Below are 18,515 nucleotides of genomic sequence, written 5' to 3'. Positions count from 1 at the left end.
ATTTAGGGATATTTTATGATTATAATTTTAAATTTTAAAAGTTTTTATAAGATAAAATAGTCTTTTAATTTATTTGGGGGTAAAATTATCATTTTATTAAAATTATTTAATAGTGTTAATGCAAAAGTGGCTAGTTGATACAAATGTGAAAAGAAAGGTAGTGCAAAGTACATGTTAAAATTTTGTAGTGGTTAGATGAACATAAGACAAAATAAAAGTGATTCAATGATAATTTCTCTATATTTTAATTGGGTTTATTACATAAAATTATTAAAACTAATTGTTTTTATTATTTACATAAAACAATAGGAATTGTTGAAGAAAATGCTAAATAAATTTTTTAGAAATTTGAAATTATTATATTTTGATTGGGCTTATTGTATAAAAGTTTTAAAATTTAAAATTTTTATTATTTACGAAAAATTATAGGGACTGCTAAAAAACATATTAAAATAATGTTTGGTACAACGGGGGTAAGATAATTTTGCCCTAATTGTTATATGTATAAATAATCGATAAATGTAACATTTATCATATATTCAAGTCTGCGCATGTATGTATTCATGTAAAAAAATTACAGAGATGCCACCTGAAACTCTCGATCGACAGCATGAGCAGACTCGAGCAATTTACCTGCAGGCTTCTTCCTCAAAACGTACCGTTTCACCGCCGCTCCGGAACCTACTTCCATAAGAAACGTCGGGTTTGATTGTCCATGTCCAAACTAAAAGCAAAATAAATAAATAATTAATTAAAACTCAAAAACACAGATAAATAAATAAATTAAAAACAAACAAATACCTGAGAAATAGTGAATTTAGAAGGAGAGCACGGGAAGTCAGGGACGTTAACGGAGGCGTAACGGAGCAAAGCATCGAGGTCGAGCTGGTGAGCTGGCTGGAATGGGCTCACTAGATCACCTGTTCGGCTCGCCATGATGAATTGATTTCTCGATCTCGCCGTATACGCAATCAACGCTAAAATAACAAACAATGAGAGCTTCAAATGAATTAATCAAGTGATTGGAGTGGAAAGGTTTTGTTCTCATCATTATCTCGAGATATAATATAATATATCTGTATATATTTTATTATAACATTGTTGTAGTAGTTTATTGGAGTTGAATGCGTCGCTCGAGTGAGGAAATGGATGTTGCGGGTGGTGCTGACGCGCCGTAATGAGTCGCGTGACGTGATGTTTGTTTTGGATAAAATTTTCTGTTTTAAGAAACTTTCGAGGTTTGAGATACTTTTTAGGCGAGATGCTGTCGGGGTTATAGAAACATAGTTTATGAATCAAAATAATACAGTTAACAGTTTTATGGAAATAATATTGAATTAAAATTATAATAGGATCAAATGATTTCTTTTTTTTTTATTCAAAAAATTATTAATTACCACATCAAACCTGAACAAGTTTATTTATAAATATTAGGTGTGTTCGCGGATCAGATTTTACGGATTGGATCTCAATCCATATTCGATCCATAATTTGGTGAATTATAAATTTTCAATTTAATCCAATTCATGAATTTGTGAAATTCAATTCAAATTCAATCCACACATCTGCGGATCAAATGAGGATTTAACCCAATCTATATCCAATCCACAATTTTACAGATTGATTTGCAGACTAAAATTTTTTAATACTGTCCAATCCACTATCAAAATCTAATCCATACATCTGCGGATTAAATGAGGATTTAACCTAATGTATATCTAATCCACCATTTTGCGAACTAAAGAATTTTAATACTGTCCAATCCACGAACTAACTAAATAAAAAAATTTTAATATAAAAATAATTTTATTGCCGATTAAATTAAAAATTAAATAAGATTTAAATAAATTAATTGTTTAAATAAAACTAGAAAATACATTTAAAGTTTCATAACACAACCCACCAAAACGAAAAAAAAATTCATTCGTTTAGATCAGTACATGAAAATTATATTTGTTTATTTAATTATTTTATATTTTATATTATTATCGGATAATATATAATATAATGTTAATGTAACTATATTTTAACTTATTTATTTACTAGTAAGTACTAATACCATATTTTAACTTATTTTTTAATTAAATAAATACTTTTTATTTTTTTACAGATTCACAGATTTTTACGAATTTGCAGAAGTAGATACATATCCAATCTATCGATTGCGGATGATCAAATTTTTAATCAAGTCCAATCCACAAATCCACAGATCGAATTTTTTGGATCGAATTTCTATGAATAAGACAGATTGAACGGATCAGATTAGATTCTTAACACCCCTAATAAATACAAGAGTTTGTGATTCTATAGTTTTGCCATTATAAAAATTCACGCTGAATGTTAGAATAGCAACTCCTATCTAAGCTGTTGGTCGTTCATTGTTGTTGCTTATGGCTTGATACTCGTCAACAGGGAGTTTCCACATTATTTAATACATAATGAAAAAGAGTTAAAAACAACAGTAGCAACTTCATACATAAGCACATAAAGAGTAACAAAGTAGAAAGCTGCTTTAGCAGATGAAGCTCAGTGCTGCTCATCAACAGCTGGCCGGATGGACTTTGCCAGAATCAAAATCACATAGGACAGTTTATAATATTTCAGTCTTAAACCATCAAGCAGATTATTAAATTTAATGAACTGAACTTTGTGTCTAACACAATTAGAAGCTTTAAATTCATTGCGGATATACTTTTGTCAGCAGTTGAGAAAATTGTTCTAGCACATATGGTGTACTGAAAGCACAAGAAAGTCCATGATTTGCTTAGATTACTGGAGATATGAAATTGCATAGAGTGATTGAGATAAGATTACTAACCAGATCACCGAACTTGAGAATGTAAAACATCTCAAGGTAACGACGAGTCTCTCTTCACTCAAGCTTAGACACATATTTCCCAAAGCCATAAACCCCCCCCCCCCCCCACCAAACACAAACACAAAAAAATAATAATAATAATCCAGATTGTTGATATATCCTGTGTGAAATTTTCAGAGCTTAGCTCTCTGTAACTCTAACTTGGCAATGGTCCCCAAGTGGACATCATCAGGTCCATCTGCAACTCTCAAAGTTCTTGCTGTGGCCCAGAGATGTGACAGAACAGTGTCGGTTGAAAAGCCAGCCGCACCGTGCACTTGCATTGCCATGTCCAGCACTTTCAGTGCCATGTTTGGAGCTGCTACCTGGTCCATGCATCAAAGAAATTTCACACAATACGGGTGATTGATATAAATAAACCAATAAACCAGGATCTGATTAAACGATAATCAAATTAGAAGGCACATCGGTTACCTTTGCCATTGCAATGGTTCCACGAGCTTTTTTGTTTCCAAGGCGATCCAGCTGGTCAGCTGCCTCGAGAACTAACAATCTGGTCCTCTCCAGCTCTATTCGGCACTGCATGACACCACCGGTAACAAAGATCAGTTTGGTTACCAAATTCACTTTCAGATCACAAAATTAATTTCCCCTCAGAGGTAGAACAGTAGAATTTTGATAATTTTTCCCAAATCTGGAGCTAACTTAGATCACCTTGGCCATCTCTGAAAGAAAAGAACCGTGCTGAGCAATAAACTTTCCAAATGCTTTTCTACTAAGAGCCCTCTCAGCCATCAGCTGCATGCCACGCTCAGCTGCACCTAGCAGTCTCATGCAATGGTGCAGCCTTCCTGGGCCTAGTCTACCCTGTAAGTAAGTAAAGAGAAGCAAAAGGAGATGAAATATTCAAATTGTATGCCTGCACAAATAACAATGCAGTCCCCAGCGTAAATCCACTCACAGACCCGGTCTAATAACTGCAATGCACAGCTGTTATCAATCTATAGAAGCCAAAAAACTAAATTCTACCATGTTCTTTTCATCTTCATGCTGCTGTGTTCAGGACATGTATATACACTCCTAATAAAAATTTTAATCAGGACAGACTTCCCTGTGATAGTGAAATGCATAGAACAACTGTACCTGGGCAATCTCAAATCCGCGTCCTTCTCCTAGCAGAATATTCTTTGCGGGTACACACACATTCTCAAATGAAATTTCTGCATGCCCATGAGGTGCATCATCAAAGCCAAACACCAAGAGTGGTCTCTTTATGTGTACACCAGAAGTCTTGATATCAACTAAGATCATAGATTGCTGCTTATGCTTAGCGGCAGAGAAATCTGTTTTTCCCTGCAGATTGATTCAGATCACCCACTTCAGCTACAGGAACAACAAATAAACTATTCGTGCCACACCATTTTAGAAGAACTAACCATGACTATAAGAACTCTGCATCTTGGATCCATGGCTCCACTAGTCCACCACTTGTTCCCATTGATGATATAGGAATCCCCTTGTCTGTACAAGAAATCCATTAACAGTCATAAAATTCTGAGAAGAAACTCTAACTAAATTATATAATTATATACAATGAAGCATGATAACAAAGAAATATAATGCCTACTGATTTTTATCAGATTTTTTGTCACTAAAACGAAAAATAACTTTCACCCCATTTAGTAGATAAAAAGGTCCATTCCATTTACGAACCATGATGAGAAATCCACCTTTTAATAGAGCACTCAATATTGGTTGCGTCAGAAGAGGCAACTTGCGGTTCTGTCATTGCAAATGCAGACCGAATCTTCCCCTCGAGCAATGGAATAAGCCATTCTTCTAGTTGTTCTTTATTTCCATATCGCAATAGTACCTAGAATCAAATGCTTAAGCATAATAATCAGACCCAACAAACTTGAAGATGATATATGCAGAAAAATAAACCATGTCATCCTTCCGGGCATTGTGCAGATTACAAGAGCTCATAAAAGTATTTCTCAAAATAATAATAAGACTCCGAAAGTGACAACTGTCATTACCAAGAGTAAAGCTTCTTAGGCAAATAGAAATGGCACTTTCAAAAATGAAAGAGGAAGGGCAACATGGTGGCAACAGAAAATGATTGCTCCTGAGATTCTAACAAACCTGGAAATAATATTTACCTCCATATTTCCTGTGTCAGGTGCACTACAATTAAAGATCTGTGGAGCCCAAAATGAACGACCCATGATCTCACATAGGTACCCATATTCAAGGTTTGAGAGGCCTGCCCCGAATAAGAGATCACGTCCACCATCAGAAATAGGATTTGGACCCTCACCAAAGATTAACTTTCTTGCCCTGGCAGCACTGTCAAACTGCAATTAAAACGAATATTCACAGAAAACAAATTAATTAGCAACAACCACCCTCTTTTTAGCTAAGAAGAGTAGCAAGGGTAAAGGAAACTACAGAAATCAGAAACAAAGAAATATGACCAGGAGCAGATATGGAAACATACTGGTATCCATAAGTTCCATAACCCCTCTTTCCTTGCCAGCTCCTTTAACCTCTCCTCCTCTGGGTGAATCGTCCAGCGTGCATCAGACTGAGCAAGTTTTTCAAATTCTTTTTCATTGGGATATATGTAATCTTCCATGAACTTAATCAATTTGTTTCTCAGTTCCAGAACCCTTTGGCTGGGAACAAACCTTCCTCTTTCGTCTAGAATGTTTTGAATTTTGTTCCCGTTTCCAAATTGTTTTGCATCTGCTTGTGCAACTAAAATTGCATAAGTTGAATAAAATTACTTTAGGCTAATTGTTTTGCATACAATAAATCAAATAGCAGGCAAGGAATGATGATCTTTGAATATACTACAGCCATGATAAAGGAAAGTTATAATACCTCTGTGCCGCACAGCAAATAATCATTGTTCGTTAGATAATCTAGGCTTTATAACTCTCCCTCTATATGAATGCCAATAAAATATGATGCGTGATAGCAGAAGCGGATTGATAGGGTAGATAAACACTAGATATTGTTCCAATAATGGTCTAGCCGATGCAATTAGTTTATTGCTCTAGTCAAAGCGATATTAGATTCGTTATAATCTAAATGAGTTGACAGTGTAACAAGATTTTGATATTAATGTTTTACAATGAGATTAGATAACGCTCTAATTCAAACAACTCTATAAGAAAGATTTTGATAGATAATCCAAATTATAAAAGAGGGGTTTTTCCAATCGAAATAGTTTAGGAAAAACAACGACAAGATCTCTCTATTTACAATAGGGTAAATATAATTCTCCAAGTTAACTTAAATAGGGAAACTACATCACAATTAAACTAGAAATAAAACGCTAGACACATACCTAGTACATACCTAGTAAGACGCTAATTAAAATGGCAAAAATTAAAATGTTCTAAAATAATTAAAATCCTAAAATCTTCTAGTAACGTCCTACATCATGTTTTATAGAACTATGAAAACATAGTAAATTATGTGGTTAAAAACAGAAACAAACACCGTAGTGCATGTCCATTATTTCCATACCATACAAAGTTCGTATACGAAGCAAAGTATGTTGTGTAAAAGTATTGGTATCCTCAGGTCCAAATATACTTTTGAATGATTAAATTACCAGATGGAGGATACTCTGGAAGCACAGATTTCTGTGCAATAAAATCCATAGCAAAATTTATAAGCTCATTGGCATGATTTCCTAAATATCGGGCACGTTCACCTCCTGAAGCATTACCCTGCAAGGTCACAGTAAATAGAAATATCTTATAAGTGGCCTGATATTTCAACACAAAAGCTTTTTGTAGCACTTAATTCTCAAGCATCAAGCTCTTTCTCATCACTGAATACCAGCAGCCATCTGTTATATACGCCTGTGTAAATTGATGCCCCACGGAATAAAGCAAATGCAACATAGAATTTCCACACCTTGGCGGGCCATGGTTTTCCCTACATTTCAACATTCATAGTATAAATTAGTCCTCGATAAGGTAGGAGGATAACACCGATTTGAATTCTAGAATAACCATCACATTTACAAGGGAGTAAAGATCATCTGAAAATTAGCAAAACCTTGAGAGCATGTAAAAAATCAAACCTTACCAATCATCCTTACTATATTTAAGATAGATTAATTCATTATTATCAGCCAGTATCCCCTCGTTTACATGCTTTAGTAGTGCAATATATTTGATAGACATCACTTTCCATAAGATGAGCAAGTGGTGCATATTTTCTTGACAAAACATTGTGAAATCATGAGTCCCAGAAAACTGAATTATCATGATCCATACTTATAGCCTTTTGAAAATATTAAAACAAAACCGAGGAAATCAAAATAATAAAAAATAAATAATTTTCAAAATATCGCCAGAATTTCATCATAAGAGGACAAAAAGGGGACAGAGAGTGTGTGGAACTGTACACAAGTACCACAGTTTAATCAGTGTTAGACATGTGTCTTACAGATGCAGAACAGTAGTCATCCAGAAATTCGGCCTGTGAGGGAATCCCTTCTGGAATTCCAGTAACTTCAAAACCTGCATCCAGATGTTTGTTCTGCCCAATAACCACCGTATAAGGCTGCCGAGAAAGGGAATAAGTAATTACCATAAAGGTGGCCCCGAACAAACCCCTCATACATTAAAAGGAATATTATGTGTCAACAGAATGGCCTGTGCTACATAAGGAACAAAGCAAGAGGGTATAGCTCTTTCCACGACAGAAACTAAAGTTGAGAATTGACTTAGTACCAGACAGCAGTATGCGACATCAGACATCTGGTTTCCAAGAGTAGATAATTCCCAGTCGAGAATACCAATCACGCGATCCTGCATTAAGATGTTATTATCAAAAGTGCAACTTGGACTATATAAGCTATTCAGAAATATATGTTAAAATTGAGCTTTCATTCAACACAAGTATAAACAACCACACATTCTATATTTCATTTTACAAGAAAAAGCAAGAGTTGCAACTCATAGAGCTAATGTTTTACAATAATGAGTGATCATAATTAAATTAATGACATATATTTAAACCACACAGATAGCTATGTTAGAGAGAAATCTTTGAATATAAGTTAATAAAGGAATTTAGGAGTTCCAGACCTCAATAGGATGAAATACAAGATTATCAATTCGAAAATCCCCATGAACTATGCCTGCTGCTACTCCAGATGAATCTTCAGGGGGAATATTCTGCCGTAACCAATCAATCAGCTGAAACATTTTGGGATTACTTGCAGGCTTACCCTCAGCAGTTGAAGCAGTATATTGTTTAGCCCACCTTTCTATCTAAACAAAAAGTAAAAATCAAAAGTGCCACTTAGTTGCAAGATATTATAAGTTCTCTCTCTTTTTCTAAATTTACAGCTTCTACAGTGCAACTTCATATTCTAAGCTGTAAATTCAAGTTCTTTACTTTAAAGCAAATAAATTACAAAGCACTAAATTAGCTAAAACTTTCAAAAAGAATTCAAGAACCTGCCGTCTACAGTAGTTGTCTCGCCTCCCATATTTACCCAGTCCAATCATATCCACATTAGCCGAATGAATAGAAGCTAATGTTTTTGCAGTTGCTCGATATATAGCTCTTCTCCTCTCCGGTGGCACACCCTAATCAGACATATCAACACCAAAATCCAAAATTTCAAGCCAAATTCTTACACTAATTCAATTTGACTATCAACTCATCAAGTAAGAGACTAAAGAGAAAGAGTGCATTACAGGCAACTTTGAGTCAATAAAAATCCGTCCTTCCAAAAATTCCATGATGTAAAATGCAGTTCCAATAACATTAGGATCATTACACAAACAGAACACTTTAGGAACTGGAACTACTGTATGATCACCTAACGCCCGAAGAACCTGTCACATCGAAAGATTCAAAATTCTACTTGAATTTTGTTATATATAATTGTTATATGCATAAATAATCGATAAGTGTGACATTTAATGATATATTCAAGTCTGCGCAATTATGTATGCATGTAAAACATTACAGAAATGCCACCTGAAACTCTCGATCCACAGCGTGAGCAGACTCGAGCAATTTACCGGCAGGCTTCTTCCTCAAAACGTACCGTTTCACTGCCGCTCCGGAACCTACTTCCATAAGAAACGTCGGGTTCGATTGTCCATGTCCAAACTAAAAGCAAAATAAATAAATAATTAAAATTCAAAAACACAGATAAATAAATAAATTAAAAATAAACAAATACCTGAGAAATAGTGAATTTAGAAGGAGAGCGCGGGAAGCCAGGGACGTTATCGGAGGCGTAACGGAGCAAAGCATCGAGGTCGAGCTGGTGAGCTGGTTGGACTGGGGTCACTAGATCATCCGTTCGGCTCGCCATGATGAATTGATTTCTCGATCTCGTCGTATACGCAATCAACGCTAAAATAAAAACAATGAGAGCTTCAAATGAATTAATCAAATGATTGAAGTGGAAAGGTTTTGTTCTCACCATTATCTCGATGTATATTTATATATGGTAAATTTTTAAAAACCTCTCCGAGATTTGAGCCTGTAAGTAGACGGTGAAAATTTATTTATTTGTAAAAAATTTTTTATCATCAGTTAATTTTAATATTGACCGTTAGTTGATTGTGCAAAGATAATATTACCCTCAACAATAATTTATAGATGAAAATAATTAAAAAAAAAATTAAAATTATTGGTTATTTTACCCTTTTTAAATTATTAATATTTTCTTAAAGTTCCTAAAATAAAGATAAAATTAAAAATTTTAAAATTTTTTTTTAAATTATTGATATTTTTTTAAAGTTTCTACAAAAAAGATAAAATTAAAAACTTGAAAATAAAATAGTTATAATATTTACCTATGATATTGTAAATCTTTGAAATTAACGAGGATAAAATTGTCAAAAAATAGGATTCGTGCTTTTCGCGCCAATAATTTTAATTTTTTTTAGTTATTTCCGTTTATAAATTATTGTTTAGGGTAATATTGTCTTTGCACAGTCAATTAACGGTCATTTAACTGACGGTAGGGAGTTTTTTATAAATAAATAAATTTTTATCATCTATTTGCAACAAACTCAAACTTCAGGGGAGGTTTTTAAAATTACCCATTTATATATTAATATATTATTGTAATAGTTTATTGGAATTGAATGCGTCGCTCGAGTGGCGAAATGGATGTTACCGGTGGTGCTGACGCGCCGTTATGAGTCCCGTGACGTGATGTTTGTTTTTGATAAAATTTTCTGTTTTAAGAAACTTTCGAGGTTTGAGATACTTTTTATGCGAGATGCCCGGCGGTTGCCTTCTTTAGGCCGGCAAGTTAGAATTTTGTGGACGGATGTGCTTGTCAGATCAGCAAATTAGACTTTCTAGGATTTTTATTTATTTACTTATTTTTTGAGCTATAATGATTGCGTTTGTTCAACAGATACAAATAATGAAATCGTTATTACAGGTGGGAAAACGGCTCGTAGGATCGTGTTCGTGTCATATTAATTTTGTGTCGCGTTAAATTTAAATCGATTAAAACTTAACTTATTTAATAATTATGTTTAAAAAATATTAAAGTTTAATTCTGACATAAAAATAAATATTTATATATTTAATAAATATTACACGCACATACACACATACCTCCAAAAATATTATACATTTATAATTTTTAATTTTATATATGCAAATAATATTATATATCAAGATCATAAAGTATAAAATATACATGTATACCAATATTTTCACATTTACACTATTAAAATTCTAAATATATATAAAATCTTATAAATAAAATACTGTGCATATATGTACCCTTCAACAAAAAAAAAATCATATCTAATATTTGAATTTTAATGATAAAAACTTAAAAATTAATTTAAAAAAGAAAATATATTTGTGCTACTGTTCTAGTAAATGAATCAAGAATTTTAATCCTAACCTGACACATGAAAAAAAATCATGTCAAGACAAACCATCACATTTAATAATCGTGTCAAATTTAACAATCCATACCCATTTATTCATGTTGTATTTGTGTCAGATAATCGGGATCTTATCAAATTTTACCAACTTTAGTCGTTATTATAGAAACATAATTCATGAATCAAAATAATACAGTTAACATTTTTATAGTAATAATATTGAATTAGAATTATGATAGGATCAAATGATTTCTTTTTATTTTTTATTTTTATCCAAAAAAAATTATTAATTACCACATAAAATCTGAACAAGTTTATTTATAAATACAAGAGTTTGTAATTTTATAATTTTTCCGTTATAATAATTCACGCTGAATGTTAGAACAGCAACGCCTGTCTAAGCTGCTGCATTTAGCTTGATACTCGTCGACAGGGAGTTTCCACATTATTTAATACATAATGAAAAAGAGTTAAAAACAACAGAAACAACTTCATATATAAATTCTCAAAAAAAAAAAACTTCATATATAAGCATATAAAGAGTAACAAGTAGAAAGTTGCTTTAGCAGACGAAGCTCAGTGCTGCTCATCAACAGCTAGCCGGACGGACTTTGCCTGGATCAAAATCATATAGGATAGTTTATAATATTTCAGGCTTAAACCACAAAGCAAATTATTAAATTTAATGAACTGAACTCTGTATCTAACACAATTAGAAGCTTTAATCATTGTGGATATACTTTTGTCTACAGTTAAGAAAATAGCTGTAGCACATATGGTGAACTGAACAAGAAAGCCCATGGTTTGCTTAGATTACTAGAGAAATGAAATTGCATGGAGTGATTGAGAAAAGATTACTAACCAGATCACGGAACTTGAGAATGTAAAACATCTCAAGATAACGACGAGTCTCTCTTCTGTCAAGCTTAGACACATATTTCCAGAAGCCATAAACCCCAGCTAATGTTAGGAGCCTCTCCGAATATATCTTCCATGTGTACCTGCAGAATTGATTTTGAATTAGTTACAACCAAGTAGACCAAGTTTTTAATTATGAAGGTTCATTGACCAGATCCGGACCTTTCATAAATTCGTTTCAGCCCTCCATCAGAAATCTTGTTCCAGTGACTCGGATCGTTGTAGCATTTTTCAAAGAATTCTATCATAAGTTCAGCCACCTGATCAGGGTGATAGGGATCAATATGGAATCCTGAAACACCATGCTCAATGATCTCTGCAGGGCCACCATGACAAGTGGCAAATGTAGGAAGCCCGCAAGTCATGGCTTCTACAACTGTGAGGCCAAAAGCTTCATAGAAAGCAGGCTGCAATGAAGAAAATAATGTTTTCTTTTTAAGAAATTTGATTCTTTATGGACAAAACAAGTCATTTTTTGATTCTTTACGGACAAAACAAGTCGTTTCACTGCACAACAGGAGGATCACATACCTGCACAAAAACTCCTCTTGTATCTGCAATGTAACGGTAGAGTTCACCATTACGGACACGGTTCATTTGAGCTGATATCCAACGAAACTGGCCATGCAAATTGTATTGCTTAATGAGACCGTGCATCTTTTCAATCTCAGCCATTTCTTCTCTGTCCCTAGAATTCTTGACATCCATGTAACCACCAACCACAACAAGATTTACTAGTTCCCTCAGCTTGCTGCTCTTACCATAGCACTCAACAAGCCCCGTCAAGTTTTTTACCCCATCAAGTCTTGCCATGGAAAAGATTAAAGGTTTTGATCGATCATTCAGAATGCCACTGCAAATGGAAGTAGCAGATGAATGAAACACATTTATCTATGAAAAAATTAAGAAATAAAAGGAGAAATAATCATGCCAAAGATAAATTGAATATATATTCAAAAATTCAGGGTGTCTTCATGTCAAATACGACTCCGATTAATAAGCATACTTCTGCCTTCTTGTTTGAGGTGTAGAAGATTATGTTTATAAGAGCCCAGTAAATTTCATAAAAGTTTCACTTTCTAGGAAGATACTTACACATGCTCATCATTCTGCTTGGGGTCATACAAGAGATCTTCAATTTGACCATGCAGAGCAATAAGCCTTTTTTCCTTGTCAGAGTAAGGGAAATAAATGCACATATCAGCACCCGGAGAAACGATATTGAACTTCGGATCAAAAACATCAATTCCATGAACAACTCTATACAGCCCGGGAAGAGTGAAAGCTGTGTGGTTTTCATACTGTCCAACATTATTCTTGCTGAGACATAGTATAGAAATGGTAAGCAACTTGATAAGAAAAAGAGATTCAAAGTGATGAGGAAAGGACACAATACATCCAAAGTAGAAAGGCGAAAAGAAGATGTTTTTCTTCAATACCCATGATACATTCATTCTCAATGAGCATAACTATATACATATGAAAAGAGATAGTTGCTAGGGGCTATCTTGTTCGAGCAAAATATATGTGAAATAATATTATAAAGGCAAAAGAATTAGGATCATATCTAGTATGCTAGCAAATTGAGATTACATCCAAAGCTCAAATCTTACCTTCGGATTCAAAATTTAAACTACTGAAGACAGAACCTACCTTCCTGCAATTTCTTGGTATGTACTAGTGATTATAAAGTCTGCATTATTCATTGCAGTAAGGTCAGCAGTAAATTGACTTGAAAAATGGTACTTCTCCTCAAATTTTCTCCAATATAAGTCAGAATCAGGATACTTTGTCTTCTCCAATGCATGTGCAATGTTGCACTACATTTGTAAAGCAGAGAAAAATATTAAAACAAAACAAGTGGATATAGCATCTGCAGATATTGATCTTTGTATTCTATTTAAAAATCTTGATTGAAAAGTCACTAAAACCTGTGTGACTCCTAACTTATAAGATAACAGAGTTGCAACGAGATTTCCATCACTATAGTTGCCAATTATCAGATCGGGAACACCTTGTAACTCGGCAGCAATTTCATTTGATGCATCCTAGCAAAGGCCATAAAATAATATAAATCAACCGTGTAATAAGAAAGCATACAGACAGATTGCGGATCATTTGTCTACCATAATGCACATTGCATCTTCCTTTCTTCATTGGAGAAGAGGAAATGATCACTATATCATAAAAATTAGAAATTTTACACTACTAAAGCTTGTCATGCCCACCAGAAAGGATATAAGCTAACCTGATTGTATATAGAGCCTATATATGCATTTTAGATATACAATATCTACTTAAAGCTTCTATGGATTATGTGTGAGCTAACCCTACTAGTGTTTACCTCAGCAAAAGTTTCCAAATACGGCCACACATCAAACCTCGAAATCCACTTGCGAAGAATACCATTCTCGGTTCTAAATGGCACCCTCAGGATATGTGTGTGCTCCGTTCCACTTATTCTTTCTAGTCTTTGGTTGCAGGTCGTCCCCTTTGCATCAGGAATCAGGCGGGTAACCTTAAATGACCATTTGCAAAGGGAAAGTTAATATTAACATTAATATGGCACTCCATATCAAATTTAGAGGGAAAATGATAGGATATGAATATCAATAAAATAATCATAAGTAAAAGAAAAGAATACCTACAATGAGAATTTTTGGGATTACATCTAACCCTTGGTTTTGTATCCTAAGAAGCATCTCATTCTCCAAAGCACGAACTTGATCAAGAATATAAACAACCTATGTATTATAATGACAGTGAAATGTGTTATTCATAAAATTATTTCTAGTTCACTGAACTTTGTAAGCCATTAACATACGGTGAAAAATCATATGTTAGAATGGACCAAAATGTCTAACATAAGGAGACTCAAAATGATGGTAACAGGGAACAACAGATATACATACTTATTATAGACAGGAAAGATTGATGACTACAAAATGTATACATAACAAAATGACCTGTCCACCAGTGTCAGGCAGACCCAACACATTTGCTTGACCAAAGTAACCATGTGGAGATACAATAACAACATTGAAAACCATAGGGATTCTCCCAAGAAATGTCTCCAAGGTAGCGGGATCAGGAGCTTGAAGGATATCTAAGAGAAGATGCACCATCTCTGATACCCGCTGAGCTGTGTCACCCCAACCTCTCTCAAATCCCATTCCTTGTATCCTACACGTGCAATATTAGAGAAAATTGAAGTTTAAGGTAATAAATCTTTTGATATCATTAATGAATACAATGACTCTATTCAGGAAGCAGATTGATTACTCAAATTCGAACTCCGAATATGGCGTATCCGGGGGGAACTTAGAAAGATATTCCTCTGCCCTTTGCAAAGCAGACTGAAGTTTGGATATGCTCTGTATCCTGTCATTCAGCATCATCACCTAAAATGGAAAAGTTTTAAATATTGGTATATGATCAGCCATTGAAACATATTGAAATTTAAGCAATGAAATTTGAACACAAGCGAATGGGAAAAAGTTCTAGAAAAATATTAGCATAGGCTGCATAGCATCATGTCCAGCATAACAGCAATGTGAAATAATGTACTTATTCAGTAAAAGCCCAAGCCCAAGTAGACTCACAAATCCATCATGTTTGTGCACACGGAGAAAATTAAGCAAAGGCTCCAAGCTTTCCTTGTTGCGAAACATAACTGAAGATAAATGACGATTTAGGAACTGAACTCCATTGCCAATAGATGATGACCTTGTTGGTCGAGGAAATGTAGCATTAAAGGGCTCAAGATCAAGTTCAAGCACGTAGTTGTCACCCGACCTAGCACAAAGAAAAGTTGAAATTTTAACTATATTTTCAACTAGTGAAACAGAAGTTAGCCAATGCATCAAATCGGAACATCATCGTAAAACTGTTCATATGACACAAAAATGAGAATTACAGCAGTTAAAGCATTTTAAAGTGGTTTATTAAAGGAAAACAATGCTCATTCGTAAAAATTAAAGTTGTTTGCATTTTCATAAATACAAGTCCATTCATCTTCAAAAATGGTTTTGAACAATGACAATTTCCAAAAATTGAATCTAACTTTCATTTTTATTACCAAGTGGGGTCCTCATAGATATCAAAACAGAAACCAAGATTCATTAAAGAGAGAGTTTCCTTACTGTCCTTCTACGAGCTCTTCTTTGGATTTAAGATATTCTGCCACATTCAGACGGTCCACGCTGAGTTCATAGACATTAACGCGGACATATTCCCAAACACCAGGTCTTGGACGTACAGCTAAAACCACAAATGGAGGAAGAATAATGGCTTCCTATAAGAACAAATCAACAATGAGATTAGAAGAACAGAATGAAAGAAAAGCCACCGCAAATGTATTTGGGAATTCATAAACAACTGAAGCTGAATGGGAACGCAAACACAACAGACGCAATAAGAGGTACTGAAAAAAATAAACAGTTCTGTGTCTAATTGCAGATCTGAGCTCAAAAAGTGAGAAAGAGATTTGGCACAAACGGGCACTAAAAATGTTTTTTTTTTTGGAGAAACACTTGCCTTGCATTAAAAAAACATTCAAAGGAAAGTAAAGTTAGAGACACCAAAAGGTTACAATAGAGAAGCACAATTAAGGCAACAACAACTCAAAAGTGTTTGGAGTTTGGTAGCAAGCTGCAATTACAGTATAGAAGTTAAGGAGATTTTATCTTTACCATTTCTGTGAAAATTATTATTTAAGTGGAGCCAGAGATTCACCTGGGCAGATTGCAGAACTTTCATGAAAGGGCTCTTGCTGAGCTTCTGCATTCCTTCATCTTCTTTAACAATATCATCCATCTCCTCTGTCAGGTGATGACGCTGCAGTATCCCCTTCCCCTTACCCGCATACCTTGCACAACAAACAAACAATTCTTCCCTTAAAATTAAAAGCATAAAATTTTAAAAAATTAAAATAAAAAGTGATCACTTGTTCCAGATCGGCAAGGACAATAATTTTTGACATAATTTGAGCATTTTCACAGAAAATGTCAAAACAAATTGTAAATTAAAAAATTAATATGAACACTTATAAGTAATTATACGCAGGATTTTGAAATGAACCTGGAGAGAAGAGAAACAAGCTCGTTCCGGTGAACGGAGAGCGTGTCCTGTACCCGATCCCGCATGCTATCTAACTTACTGTGCGGCATAACTGTTTCTCCTCAAGAATCGAGAGAAAATACCGATCAAATACAGATCGTAGTGAGAAGCGAGAGTGTGAAGCGCGTGGCATAAATAGGAAAAGAGAATGATAAAAGGCCGAAGAAGATAAGCACAAATAAGAAAGGCGCAATGGAGCCAAAACGATGACAGAAACGGCCATCGTTGCGCGGCACTTGGCATTGCGTTTGAGCAAACCATGCAACTTCAATTTTTTTCCCTCCCTATTTTATTTAATTTGAAACCCGTGATCTCTGTTTAAACTTTTGTAACGCTTCGGTTCATAGAGTGTAACGCCTATTCGAGTCTTTGCTCGTGTGTTGCACGTCGTTGCTCGTCTGTTGCACGCCCCAACTGCACCGCGAGTGTCATTGTCTGGGAGATTTCCTATTTGTGGCAGAACCCGCCAGATTGTGAAGTGGCTCTTAATTTCGGTTGGTGTTAAGGGACTTGCGCCACGTATAGAATACAAAACGGACGGACCTTCAAGATTTTCCTCCTCAGTAGGGATGGCAATGGGCACCGCCCGCAGCGGGTTTGCCATTACCAAACTCAAACTCGTATAAAATTTAAATTATTAAATCCATCCGCAACCTGCACCCGTACAAAATTTAAATTATCAAATCCACCCGCAACCCGCAGTGGGTTTTAATTTTTTTTTAAAAATCCACCCGCAGCGGATTTTAACAATTACCAAACCCGCAATGGTATTCGGCGGATTTTTTGTGAGTTTCCGTATTTAAAATCACAAATATTTAATTTATAAATTTATAATAATAACCTCAAATTCCATATAACATATTCAATTTTATATTTAAACAATGTAAATGAAAAATTAAAATTTCCACATCAATTCAACACAAATTCTCAAATTTAAGTATAAATTATACAAATCTATTTAAAAAACACAAACTAATATCTAAAAATAATAATTACATTTCATATTATCATTTAAAACAAGATCAAAGAGAATATATTTATTTTATTCACCACCATAAGCACCCATCTAACACAATGCCTAAAATAATAATTAAGATTAATATTTTCAAATACTAATTCGAAGGGAAATGCCTTTAGTTTTCTTTAGGTTATAACTTTAGAATAAGAGATGAGCCATATACACACATACACAACTTTGAGCCTTTGGCTATTTGGTAATTTGATTAATTACATTATTTTCTTTATATATTTTTATATTTAAATTAAATTAAAAATATTTGAAAAAAATTATTGCGGGTTTGGTGGATATCCATGCGGGTATCCACCGGGTATAAGGTTAATACCAAACCCACCCGCATCCATATGCGGGTTTTAATTTATAATACTAAACCCGCCCGCAACGGATAAAATTACCCGCAACGGGCGGGTTTTGGCGGGTGGGTTTGGGCGGGTTTGCGGGTTTGCGGGTACAATTGCCATCCCTACTCCTAAGGGTAAGTAGATCCTGACCGTTGAAAGAAATTGACGACTAAATTTCCATCTATCAAGATTTGATGTATTTTGAGTTCGTTTAATGTTGAGGTTGAATAGTTATAGATTAAAAATTACAGTCTTAAAATATTTAGTAAACACTAATTATCATAATTTAACAAATGTATTGATATGAGTTTTTATTTATACGGTGGAAAATCTATTATATATTTAATAATTTTATTAAAATTATTATTTATTATTATTATTATTTTATATTTTAT

The 18,515-nt window shown here is 34.1% G+C and overlaps 3 protein-coding genes across 6 annotated transcripts in view; all 3 read right to left on the bottom strand.

The window, feature by feature from the left end:
* LOC18032950 (probable acyl-CoA dehydrogenase IBR3) overlaps positions 1 to 1,060 on the bottom strand; it is an 8,713-nt gene extending 7,653 nt beyond the window's left edge. For both annotated transcript variants that reach the window (XM_024181349.1, XM_024181352.1), the window contains exons 1-2: positions 802 to 1,060; positions 590 to 724 (exon numbers count right to left, since the gene is read on the bottom strand). In XM_024181349.1, coding sequence (XP_024037117.1) covers positions 590 to 724; positions 802 to 936 — 270 coding nt within the window. In that variant the 5' untranslated portion in view covers positions 937 to 1,060. The remainder of the gene's footprint in view (positions 1 to 589; positions 725 to 801) is intronic.
* Positions 1,061 to 2,933: 1,873 nt separating this feature from the next.
* LOC18032954 (probable acyl-CoA dehydrogenase IBR3) lies at positions 2,934 to 10,093 on the bottom strand. Of its 3 annotated transcripts, XM_024181340.1 has the most exons (18): positions 9,993 to 10,093; positions 9,045 to 9,220; positions 8,837 to 8,971; positions 8,551 to 8,691; positions 8,308 to 8,439; positions 7,933 to 8,118; positions 7,576 to 7,653; positions 7,289 to 7,405; positions 6,674 to 6,772; positions 6,444 to 6,561; positions 5,319 to 5,578; positions 4,981 to 5,175; positions 4,549 to 4,691; positions 4,255 to 4,339; positions 3,962 to 4,171; positions 3,533 to 3,685; positions 3,293 to 3,397; positions 2,934 to 3,183 (listed from the first exon to the last, which is right to left on the bottom strand). In XM_024181340.1, the coding sequence occupies exons 2-18, from the start codon at positions 9,177 to 9,179 to the stop codon at positions 2,992 to 2,994; spliced, it is 2,484 nt and encodes an 827-aa protein (XP_024037108.1). In that variant the 5' UTR covers positions 9,180 to 9,220; positions 9,993 to 10,093; the 3' UTR covers positions 2,934 to 2,991. The 3 variants fall into 3 exon arrangements, with proteins under 3 accessions (XP_024037108.1, XP_024037105.1, XP_006419509.1); XM_024181337.1 differs by lacking the exon at positions 9,993 to 10,093 and having other exon boundaries at positions 5,319 to 5,566; positions 9,045 to 9,297; XM_006419446.2 differs by lacking the exon at positions 9,993 to 10,093 and having other exon boundaries at positions 9,045 to 9,296.
* Positions 10,094 to 11,250: 1,157 nt separating this feature from the next.
* LOC18032959 (sucrose synthase 2) lies at positions 11,251 to 17,204 on the bottom strand. The gene is made up of 15 exons (XM_006419445.2): positions 16,723 to 17,204; positions 16,378 to 16,510; positions 15,786 to 15,937; positions 15,246 to 15,438; positions 14,926 to 15,044; positions 14,610 to 14,826; positions 14,292 to 14,387; positions 13,988 to 14,161; positions 13,575 to 13,691; positions 13,297 to 13,463; positions 12,739 to 12,963; positions 12,175 to 12,496; positions 11,806 to 12,050; positions 11,588 to 11,726; positions 11,251 to 11,340 (listed from the first exon to the last, which is right to left on the bottom strand). The coding sequence occupies exons 1-15, from the start codon at positions 16,809 to 16,811 to the stop codon at positions 11,302 to 11,304; spliced, it is 2,427 nt and encodes an 808-aa protein (XP_006419508.1). The 5' UTR covers positions 16,812 to 17,204; the 3' UTR covers positions 11,251 to 11,301.
* Between the last annotated feature and the right edge of the window lie 1,311 nt (positions 17,205 to 18,515).

The sequence above is a fragment of the Citrus clementina genome, unplaced genomic scaffold (genome assembly GCF_000493195.1).
Source record: "Citrus clementina cultivar Clemenules unplaced genomic scaffold, Citrus_clementina_v1.0 scaffold_9, whole genome shotgun sequence".
Lineage (NCBI taxonomy): Eukaryota > Viridiplantae > Streptophyta > Magnoliopsida > Sapindales > Rutaceae > Citrus > Citrus x clementina.
This window is presented reverse-complemented; position numbering and strand designations above follow the sequence as displayed.

Coding starts and splice junctions, on each gene's coding strand:
- LOC18032954 (XM_006419446.2), bottom strand. CDS start 9,293: ATGGTGAGAACAAAACCTTTCCACTTCAATCATTTGATTAATTCATTT. Junction 5,176..5,318: donor TATGGAACTTATGGATACCA/GTATGTTTCCAT, acceptor TTTTAATTGCAG/TTTGACAGTGCTGCCAGGGC. Junction 4,692..4,980: donor CTGACACAGGAAATATGGAG/GTAAATATTATT, acceptor ATTTGATTCTAG/GTACTATTGCGATATGGAAA.
- LOC18032959 (XM_006419445.2), bottom strand. CDS start 16,811: ATGCCGCACAGTAAGTTAGATAGCATGCGGGATCGGGTACAGGACACG. Junction 16,511..16,722: donor CTTGTTTCTCTTCTCTCCAG/GTTCATTTCAAA, acceptor TTGTTGTGCAAG/GTATGCGGGTAAGGGGAAGG. Junction 13,464..13,574: donor ATAAGTTAGGAGTCACACAG/GTTTTAGTGACT, acceptor TTACAAATGTAG/TGCAACATTGCACATGCATT.